Consider the following 10,714-nt stretch of genomic DNA (forward strand, 5'->3'; position numbering starts at 1 on the left):
TCAACGACTTAAATCAAGACATAGTTTTCTTAGATCTACAGAGACACTCGCTGGAACACCCCAGCAAGCGAGAGTCCAAAAGTGGCAGGCCCAAACCCAGCACCTCAATTCATGGGTGATACCAGATGAGAGACTCCCCCCTGGGCACACAGAAGACTGGGCAACTTGGAAGGCGCTGAACAGACTGCGCTCTGGCACCACGAGATGCAGAGCCAATCTTAAGAAACGGGGCTACAAAGTGGAATCCATGACATGCGAGTGCGGAGAAGAACAAACCACTGACCACCTGCTTCAATGCACCCTGAGCCCTGCCACATGCACAATGGAGGACCTTCTTGCAGCAACCCCAGAGGCACTCCAAGTGGCCAGACACTGGTCAAAGGACATTTAACCAAATACCAAATTTGCAAAATCTGTGTGTTTTTTTCCCCTTTTTCTTTTTAATCTGTGTGTTTGTTTTGCTCTGTTAGAATTGTAATACAATGGTTGCTGATGACACGATAAATAAAATTAATAAATAAATAAATAATTAGGCGATCCCTCATAGCCCGAGGATGATGGTCCTCCAAGTCTAGTGTCTTGGCGATGGGTCCGTAGGTGGCTGTAGAGCCGTATTCTTGATCCACATGTTCTCCCGCAATGAGGACATTGGTTTCCAGGTGTAAGGCGTGTCAAAATAGTGTTAGTAGCCCACAGAATATCTCAGCCCCTTTTACTCTCAGTATGATAAAAACTCAAAAGATACACATGACTGTTGCTTTAAGTAGAAACAAAAATATAGTTTTATTTACAGTAGGTCAGAAAAACAAAACAAAACAGAAGAATTGTTCTCACCGATATATAACAAGCAATATCTCCGGTGAGTCTTCTGCTTTACACGACGGTAAACTAATACAGTCTCTTTACTTAGTTATCAGTAGAATGTCCTTATCTTGCCATAAGCAAGTGGTTTCCTTGGCACTCCAAATGGATTCAGCTTCAGGACGCTGCGTAACCACTCCCAGCAACCGCCAAAGGTTTCTTCACCTCAAAACGAGCCATCAAGCTAAGCCAAATGCAGAGCTCAAAGCTTGCAAACCTAGTGCCTTGTTATATGCTGAAGCAGATGACACACCCGATTAACATGTAGCAGCTGTAATAGAAAAAGGTTCTGATCCTCCCTGTTACTTAGAAAAAAGCTTGTTGTAAACCTCTAGTAGCAACAAGGCTGTCATGGTCAGGGTTGGCTTGACGCACCTTCTTCCTCTTGGCACGTTTCTCCCTTTCGCCCTCCATTCATGCCTCTTCAAATTCTGCAGCACTGCTGGTCACAGCTGACTTCCAGCTGGAGCGCTCACAGCGCAGGGCTTCCCAGTTCTCGGTGTCTGTGCCACAGTTTTTAAGGTTGGCTTTGAGCCCATCTTTCAGTCTCTTTTCCTGTCCACTGACATTCCATTTCCCATTCTTGTATTTGGAGTAGAGTAACTGCTTTGGGAGATGGTTATTTATTTTATTTGTCGTGTCAGGGCAACCAGTCAATTGTATTACATTTCTAACAGAACAAAGCAAACAAACAGACAAAATACAAAATTTGTGAGTTTGGTATTCTATTAAATGTCCTTTGACCAGTATCTGGCCACTTGGAGTGCCTCTGGTGTTGCCGCAAGGAGGTCCTCCATTGTGCATGTGGCAGGGCTCAGGGTGCATTGCAGCAGGTGGTCAGTGGTTTGCTCCTCTCCACACTCGCATGTCGTGGATTCCACTTTATGGCCCCATTTCTGAAGCTTGGCTCTGCATTTTGTGGTGCCAGAGCGCAGTCTGTTCAGCGCCTTCCAAGTCGCCCCGTCTTCTGTGTGCCCAGGGGGGAGTCTCTCATTTGGTATCAGCCTGGGTTTGAGCCTGCCACTTTTGGACTCTCGCTTGCTGAGGTGTTCTTCCTCTTGGCACGTTTCTCCTTTTCGCCCTCCATTCATGCCTCTTCAAATTCTGCAGCACTGCTGGTCACAGCTGACCTCCGGTTAGAGCACTTAAGAGCCAAGGCTTCGTATTATTTATTTATTTATTTATTTCAGAGTTTTATATACCGACCTTCTCACCTCTTTTGAGGGACTCAGACCGGTTTCCAACCATAAAAACACATACAATCGGTAAAAACATCATAGTTCATATTACAATAACACATTAAAACAACAAATATATCCAAAACTACAGTGGTCAGTCGTCATACTAAAAAACAATTATACATCACCTTCCATCCATGTCTTAGGGTGTTGTCTCACTCATCAAAAGCCTGTCTCCATAACCACGTCTTCACCTGTTTCCTAAAAGTCAGGATAGACGGGACAGTTCTGATCTCCAGTGGGAGAGAGTTCCAGAGTCGCAGGGCCACCACCGAGAAGGCCCTGTCCCTCGTCCCCACCAGACGTGCTTGTGAGACCGAGAGCAGGGCCTCTCCAGACGATCTTAATAATCTTGATGGTTCATAGGGGAGAATACGTTCGGAGAGGTAAACAGGGCCGGAGTCGTTTAGGGCTTTATAGGTTAACGCCAGCACTTTGAATTGTTCCCAGTGTCTCTGCCACAGTTTTTAATGTTGGCTTTAAGCCCATCTTTCAGTCTCTTTTCCTGTCCACCAACATTACGTTTCTCGTTCTTGAGTTGAGAGTATAGTAACTGCCTGGCTTTGGGAGACGGTGATCTTTGGGCACTCGGACAACATGGCATTCTGTCCAATGCTTCAGTGCTGGTGGTCTTTGCTTCTTCCAGCATGCTGGCATTTCTCCGCCTGTCTGATGACAATTTACTACAAGAGAGGAGATTCCCTCTGAACATGGGGAAGAACTTCCTGACTGTGAGAGCCGTTCAACAGTGGAACTCTCTGCCCCGGAGTGTGGTGGAGGCTCCTTCTTTGGAAGCTTTTAAACAGAGGCTGGATGGCCGTCTGTTAGGGGTGCTTTGAATGCAATATTCCTGCTTCTTGGCAGAATGGGGTTGGACTGGATGGTCCATGAGGTCTCTTCCAACTCTTTGATTCTAAGATGCACATAATGCATCTTAAGGCCCAACCAGACTGATGTTCTAAGTTTTGTAATACCACATGTGGACACCAGAGGGCAATGCTATCTATGTATTTTTCATTTTGACTTGGATCCAGAAGATGCAGGAAAAGAGTTGCAGAAGATGCAGGAAAAAGAATTCTGTTCCTGGTTTGAAAGTGTTATTTCCTGTTTAATTGTGCAGCCCTGATTTTGAAAGTAGTTGTCCTTCTCCAGAAACTTCGTTTTTGTAACTGTCACAAACTATATTGAATTAGTTGAGACTCGATGAGATATTCATTGAAAGACTATAGCAAAATGTTCTGCAAGATGTCCTGCAAGAATAAACTTTTCTCATGTTTTTATGATAGAACCAATTGGGAAATGATATTTGTAACCCAGGAACGAAAATCGTGTTACATGGTGTAATTCTTCCACTGTTTCCAGGGTCACTCCAGTTTCATCACTCATCTGGACTGGGCTTATGACAGCAGCTGTTTGGTGACCAATTCTGGCGACTATGAAATCTTGTACTGTGAGTAAACAACAACAGCATCATAGAATGCTTCCATGGCTGGAATCACTGGGTTGTTGTAGGTTTTTCGGGCTATATGGCCATGTTCTAGAAGCATTCTCTCCTGACGTTTCGCCTGCATCTATGGCAAGCATCCTCAGAGGTTGAGACCTCACAGCCTCTGAGGATGCTTGCCACAGATGCAGGTGAAACGTCAGGAGAGAATGCTTCTAGAACATGGCCATTTACCCCGAAAAACCTACAACAACCCAACAACAACATAGCTGGATGGAAGGGTTATGGGAGTTGTAGTCCAAAAGGGTTTCTTTCCGTATGGTCTGGAAGTCCTAGTATTTTAGGGAAAGAGACTCAATTCCCAGGACTCCGTAGCATTGAACAGTCAAAAGTGGTATTAAATCACATTAACTCTATAGTGTAGATGAGCCCTTAAGAGACTGGAGGGGAATAATAATAATAATAATAATAATAATAATAATAGTTTGTTTATTTATTTCTGTCCTGCTTTTCTTCTGAATCTGGACTCAAAGCAGCAAACAACATGTAAACAAAACATACCATACATAAAAATAAACATAATGAGCAGATCAAAACATATCTGATAAAATTATAATAAGAACAACAATAAATAATAATAATCCAGGATATATATCTCATTTGCTGTGACATACTGTGTTTTTGTGTCAGTAAGATAATAATAATAATAATAATAATAATAATAATAATCCAGCATGTCTCATTTGCTGTGACATACAGTGTTTTTGTGTCAGAATAATAATAATAATAATAATTTTATTACTTACTCGCTTCTCCTGAATCAGAACTCAAAGGGGCAAACAACATGTAAACAAAACACACCATACATAAAAATAAATGCAATCAACAGATCAAAATATATCTGATAAAATTATAACAACAACAACAATAACCCAGCATATATATCTTGTTTGCTATGACATGCTGTGTTTCTGTGTCAGTAAAATAATAATAATAATAACAACAACAATAATAATAATAATAATATTACTTACTCGCTTCTCCTGAATCAGAACTCAAAGTGGCAAACAACATGTAAACAAAACATACCATACATAAAAATAAACGTAATCAACAGATCAAAAAATATCTGATAAAATTATAACAACAACAACAACAAATATCCCAACATGTATATCTCGTTTGCTATGACATACTGTGTTTCTGTGTCAGTAAAATAATAATAATAATAACAATATTATTATTATTATTATTATTATTATTACTTACTCGCCTCTCCTCAATCGGAACTCAAAGCCACAAACAACATTTAAACAAAACATACCATACATAAAAATAAGCATAATCAACAGATTGTTGTTGTTGTTTGATCAACAGATCAAAACATATCTAATAAAATTATAACAACAACAACAATAACCCAGCATATATATCTCATTTGCTGTGACATGCTGTTTTTTTGTTTCAGTAAAATATTATTATTATTATTATTATTATTATTATTATTATTATTTACTCGCCTCTCCTCAGTCGAAACTCAAAGCCTCAAACAACATGTAAACAAAGCATCCCATACATAAAATAAACATAATCAACAGATCAAAACATATCTGATAAAATTATAATAACAACAACAACAACAATAACCCAGCATATATATCTCGTTTGCTGTGACATACTGTGTTTTTGTGTTAGTAAAGTAATAATAATAATATTATTTATTATTATTATTATTATTATTATTATTATTATTATTATTATTACTATTATTATCCAGCATATATATCTCATTTGCTGTGACATACTGTGTTTTTGAGTTAGTAAAGTAACACTTACTTTTTATCACTTACTCACATCGCATAGCTTGAATCAGGTTGTAGAATAATACTTCTGGGAACATGGATATGAAACCGTCAACATTGCATTCATTCATAAAGAGAAGCCGCTCTGCACATTCCTATCAATGGAATCGCATTAACATTTTTGGCTGCAGCTAACGGTGATGGCTTTCTTTTGGAAGCCGAACTTGGGAGGACTGAGACATTCCTAGAGAGAAAGTGTCAATCAAGTAAGGAAATCAACAAAAGTCAGGTGTATAGCCTACTGCCCTTGGGAATTGGATGGCGGTCGCCCATCCAATTCCTAACCAGGGCTGACCCTGCTTAGCATTCAAGATCAAATAGAACTGGGGTACCTGCTCACTATTAATGCACATTTTCTCTCTTTTTTGAATCTCCTCTTTGCCTAACAGGGGACCCTTCTACCTGCCGGCAGATCACCAGTGCCGAAGCCGTTCGCAACATGGAGTGGGCAACCGCCACTTGTGTCTTAGGCTTTGGGGTCTTTGGTGAGTCTCTTATGGCACAGAGTCTTTTCCCAAGAGTCTGGATGGCCATCTGTCAGGAGGGCTTTGACGGTATATTTCTACACAGAAGAAAGTGGTTGGACTGGATGGCCTTTAGGGGTCCCGTCCAACTCCATTGCTAGGGATTTCAGGTGGATTCTTCTTCTCTGGAGGTTTAAAAATGGCGGCTGAATGGGCATCTGTCAGGGGGGCTTGGATTGTGTCTTCCTGCGTGGAAGAAGGGGTTGGACTGGATGGCCTTTAGGGGTCCAATTCGACTCCAATAAAATATTAACAACCTGAGATTCCAATACTTTCCTTCTCTGGAGGTTTTTTAATGGTGGCTGGATGGCCATCTGTTGGGAAAGCTTGGATTGTGTCTTCCTGTGTGGAAGAAGGGGTTGGCCTGGATGGCCTTTAGGGTTCCTATTCAACTCCAGTGAAATATTGACTTCCTGGATTTCAATATTTTCCTTTTCTGGAGGTTTTTCAATGGCAGCTGGATGGCCATCTGCCAGGAGGGCTTTGATGCTGTTGTTCTACATGGAAGAAAGGAGTTGGACTGGATGGCCTTTAGGAGTACCTTCCAACTCCACTGCTAGGGATTTCAGGTGGAGTCTTCTTTTCTGGAGGGTTAAAAATGGCAGCTGGATGGCCATCTGTTGGGAAAGCTTAGATTGTGTCTTCCTGCGTGGAAGAAGGGTTTGGACTGGATGGCCTTTAGGGGTCCCATTCAATTCCAGTGAAGTATTTAGAACCTGAAATTGCAATACTTTCCTTCTCTGGATGCTTTTCAATGGCAGCTGGATGGCCATCTGTCAGGAGGGCTTTGATTGTGCCTCCCTGACTGGATGGGAGTCCATTCAAGGACTCTCAGATTCTATAATTCGAACCATGCTGGCTCCTGTTTTCCGATTCCTCTCTTGTTTCCCAAGGTAATAATTACCTCCCAAAGCGCTTATCACAAACCCAACGTTTTGTCAACATTCGCAAACCGTTGTGTTTTAACGAAAACACCTGCACGTGGCAACGATATGGCCGTTGCGAGGCTTTAATGGAGTCATATTCTGGATTTAGAGGAGTCTTGCGTAGAAACCTTGAGGGCATCTAGAAGGTCCCCTCATTTTCAGGGATGGGGGGGAAGAGATGAAGATGGGGCGCTGCATTGCCCCTTTGCAACTCTGTCCTTCCAGGGATCTGGCCGGAAGGCGCAGACGGCACGGACATCAACGCGGTCTGCCGTTCGCACGACGGGAAGCTCTTGGCGTCGGCTGATGACTTCGGCAAAGTGCATTTGTTCTCCTATCCCTGCTGCCAGCCACGGGTGAGTTTTGAGCCTGGATCTCTCCTCCAAAGCTCCTTCTGCTGCCTGGGGATTGGACTAGATGGCCTTGGGGGGTCCCTTTCCAACTCTAAAGGGATATATAAAGTCTCTTCCAACTCTAGTTGTAGCAGAGTCCCCATCTCGGGGGTATTTTAAGCAGAAGCTGGTTGGCCATCTGTCGGGAGGGTTTGGATGGCGTTTTCCTGCCTAACAAAAGGGGGTTGACTGGATGGCCTTTGGGGGATCCCGTTCAACTCTAGTGAAAGATATACTTCTGATGGATGACCATCTGGTCAGAGAAGGGGATTCCAACAGACTTCAAGTCTGTTGGAATCCTCTTCCCTGACCGGATGGTCATCTGTCAGGAGGGGTCGGATTATGACCAGATGGTCATCTGTCAGGTGGGGTCTTCCAGCTTGGCAAAAAGGGGTTGGACTGGGTGGCCTTTGAGGTCTCTTCCAACTTTAAGGTTCTATTACCCAACAGAGATTGTATGGCCATCTGTCGGGAGGGATCGGATTATATCTTCTTGCCTGGCAAAAGGGGGTCAGATTAGATGGCTTTTGGGGTCTCTTCCAACTTTAGGATTCCACGATCCAACAAAGATTGTATGGCCTTCTGTCAGGAGGGATCGGATTGTGTCTTTCTGCCTGGCAGAATGGGGTGGGACTGGGTGGCCCTTGGGATCCTATCCAACTTTAGTATTCTGTGATCCAACAGAGGTTGACTGGCCATCTGTCGGGAGGGTTTGGATGGTGCTTTCCTACATGACAGAACAGAGTTGGACTGGATAGCCATTGGGGGTCCCTTCCAAATCTAGTGGAATATAGACTGACTGGAGGTCCAGTGGTGTCTCTTTAGGGGTTGGACTGGATGACCTTTGGGGTCCCCTTCCAACTCTAGTGGAATATGGACTGACTGGAGATCCAGTGGAGTCTCCTTAGGGGTTAGGCTGCATGACCTTTGGGGTCCCCTTCCAACTCCAGTGGAATATAGACTGACTGGAGGTCCGGTAGAGTCTCCTTAGGAGTTGGACTGGATGACCTTTGGAGTTCCCTTCCAACTGTAGTGCAATATAGTCTGACTCAAGGTCCATTGGAGTCCCCTTAGGCGTTGGACTGGATGACCTTTGGGGTTCCCTTCCAACTGTAGTGGATATAGACTAACTGGAGGTCCAATGGAGTCTCCTTAGGGGTTGGGCTGGATGATCTTTGGGGTTCCCTTCCAACTGTAGTGGAATATAGACTGACTGGAGGTCCAGTGGAGTCTCCTTAGTGGGTGGACTGGATGAGCTTTGGGGTTCCCTTCCAACTCTAGTGGAATATAGACTGACTGGAGGTCCAGTGGAGTCTCCTTAGGGGGTGGACTGGATGACCTTTGGGGTTCCCTTCCAACTGTAGTGGAATGTAGATTGACTCGAGGTCCATTGGAGTCTCCTTAGGGGTTGGACTGGATGACCTTTGGGGTTCCCTGGAGGTCCAGTGGAGTCCCCTTAGGGGTTGGACTGGATGACCTTTGGGGTTCCCTTCCAACTGTAGTGGAATATGGACTGACTAAGGTCCAGTGGAGTCTCCTTAGGGGGTGGACTGGATGACCTTTGTGGTTCCCTTCCAACTGTAGCGGAATATGGACTTACTGGAGGTCCAGTGGAGTCTCCATAGGGGTTGGACTGGATGACCTTTGGGGTTCCCTTCCAACTGTAGTGGAATATAGACTAACTGGAGGTCCAATGGAGTCTCCTTAGGGGTTGGGCTGGATGATCTTTGGGGTTCCCTTCTAACTGTAGTGGGATGTAGATTGACTCGAGGTCCATTGGGGTCTCCTTAGGGGTTGGACTGTATGACCTTTTGGGGTTCCCTTCCAACTGTACTGGAATATAGACTAACTGGAGGTCCAGTGGTATCCCCTTTGGGGTTGGACTAGATGAACTTTGGGATTCCCTTCCAACTGTAGTGGAATATAGACTGACTTGAGGTCCATTGGAGTCTCCTTAGGGGTTGAACTGGATGATCTTTGGGGATCCCTTTCAACTATACTGGAATATAGATGGACTTGGGGGGTCCATTGGAGTTCACTTAGGATTTGGACTGCATGACCTTTGGGGTTCCCTTCCATGTATAGTGGAATATAGACTGACTCAAGGTCCATTGGATCCCCTTAGGGGTTGGGCTGGATGACCTTTGGGGTTCCCTTCCAATTATAGTGGAATATTGACTGACCTGGGGGTCCAGTGGGGTCCCCTTAGGGGTTGGACTAGATGACCTTTGGAGGTCCCCTTCAACTCTTCTATCATTTGATTTCCTTCCAGGCGCCCAGCTACACCTACAGCGGCCACAGCAGCCACGTCACCAACATTGCCTTCCTCCACGACGACAGCCTGCTCCTCTCCACCGGCGGGACGGACACCAGCATCCTCCAGTGGCGCCTCGGATAGAGAAAAAGGGGAAAGCGGGGGGGGGGGGCAGCGGTGCAGTTGGGGGGCGTTGGGGGTCATTGGGGCGGATGGGGTTTGGGGGTGGGCCTTGGATCCTATTAAACACATTTTTGGAGGTTTGCGGGATGGGGAAGGGGCACTCGTGGGCAGACGGAACGGAGGACGAGTCAGGTGGCGAAGCGAGAGAGGTATATTTTGCAGAGGTCTCTATATGAAGAGCGATCACAATATATATATTATCCAGATCTATCTCTATTAAAAAATATATCTATATTTAAAGGCGGAAGGTTGCACAGGCCGAGAATGTCGAGGAATAAGGCGGGTAGAACGAGGAACGGCAGCTGACCGGGAAATTGCGGGGAAGGGGCCTCCCTTTGCTCTCCTTGCCGTCGGGTATTATATCTGTCCACATTTGCACTAAAATCCACGTAAACAGGTTCGAGACCCGATTTGGATGACAGTCAGGGTCCATCTTTGGAATCCTTTTGATGGAGGTTGGAAGGACCTCTTCTGGGTGGGCTTTGGCAGTGCTTTCCTCCACTGAGGTTGGATGGGCCTCTTTTGGGAGGGCTTTGGCAGAGGGGCTGGTCTAGATGACCTTTGGAGAGCCCTTCTAGGAGTCTGGGATCTCCCTGAAAAGGAATGATCTGGAAGGAGAACTTCCAATTTTGGAATCCTATCTACAGAGGTTGGATGGGCCACTTCCTTGCATGGTGGAATGGGGCTGGTCTAGATGACCTTTGGAAAGCCCTTCTAGGAGTCTGGTATCTCCCTGAAAAGGAATGATCTGGAAGCAGAACATCTTCCAATTTTGGAATCCTATCCACAAAGGTTGGATGGGCCTCTTCCAGGAAGGCTTTGGCAGTGCCTTCCTTGCATGGTGGAATGGGCTGGTCTAGATGACCTTTGGAGAACACTTCTAGGAGTCTGGGATCTCCCTGAAAAGGAATGATCTGGAAGCAGAACATCTTCCATCATTTTATATTCTTAGACATTTTCTCTCTCCAGGTTCGTTTTAATCCATGGGGCTCAAATTTCAGAACAGGGCTGGTCTAGATGACCTTTGGAG

The 10,714-nt window shown here is 44.9% G+C and overlaps 1 protein-coding gene across 5 annotated transcripts in view; it reads left to right on the forward strand.

The window, feature by feature from the left end:
- LOC137094733 (echinoderm microtubule-associated protein-like 2) overlaps positions 1-9,666 on the forward strand; it is a 64,841-nt gene extending 55,175 nt beyond the window's left edge. For all 5 annotated transcript variants that reach the window (XM_067461090.1, XM_067461091.1, XM_067461093.1 and 2 more), the window contains 4 exons: positions 3,462-3,549; positions 5,795-5,890; positions 7,081-7,211; positions 9,520-9,666. In XM_067461090.1, coding sequence (XP_067317191.1) covers positions 3,462-3,549; positions 5,795-5,890; positions 7,081-7,211; positions 9,520-9,645 — 441 coding nt within the window. In that variant the 3' untranslated portion in view covers positions 9,646-9,666. The remainder of the gene's footprint in view (positions 1-3,461; positions 3,550-5,794; positions 5,891-7,080; positions 7,212-9,519) is intronic.
- Positions 9,667-10,714: the final 1,048 nt, after the last annotated feature.

The sequence above is a fragment of the Anolis sagrei genome, chromosome X, assembly GCF_037176765.1.
Source record: "Anolis sagrei isolate rAnoSag1 chromosome X, rAnoSag1.mat, whole genome shotgun sequence".
NCBI classification, from domain to species: Eukaryota; Metazoa; Chordata; class Lepidosauria; order Squamata; family Dactyloidae; genus Anolis; species Anolis sagrei.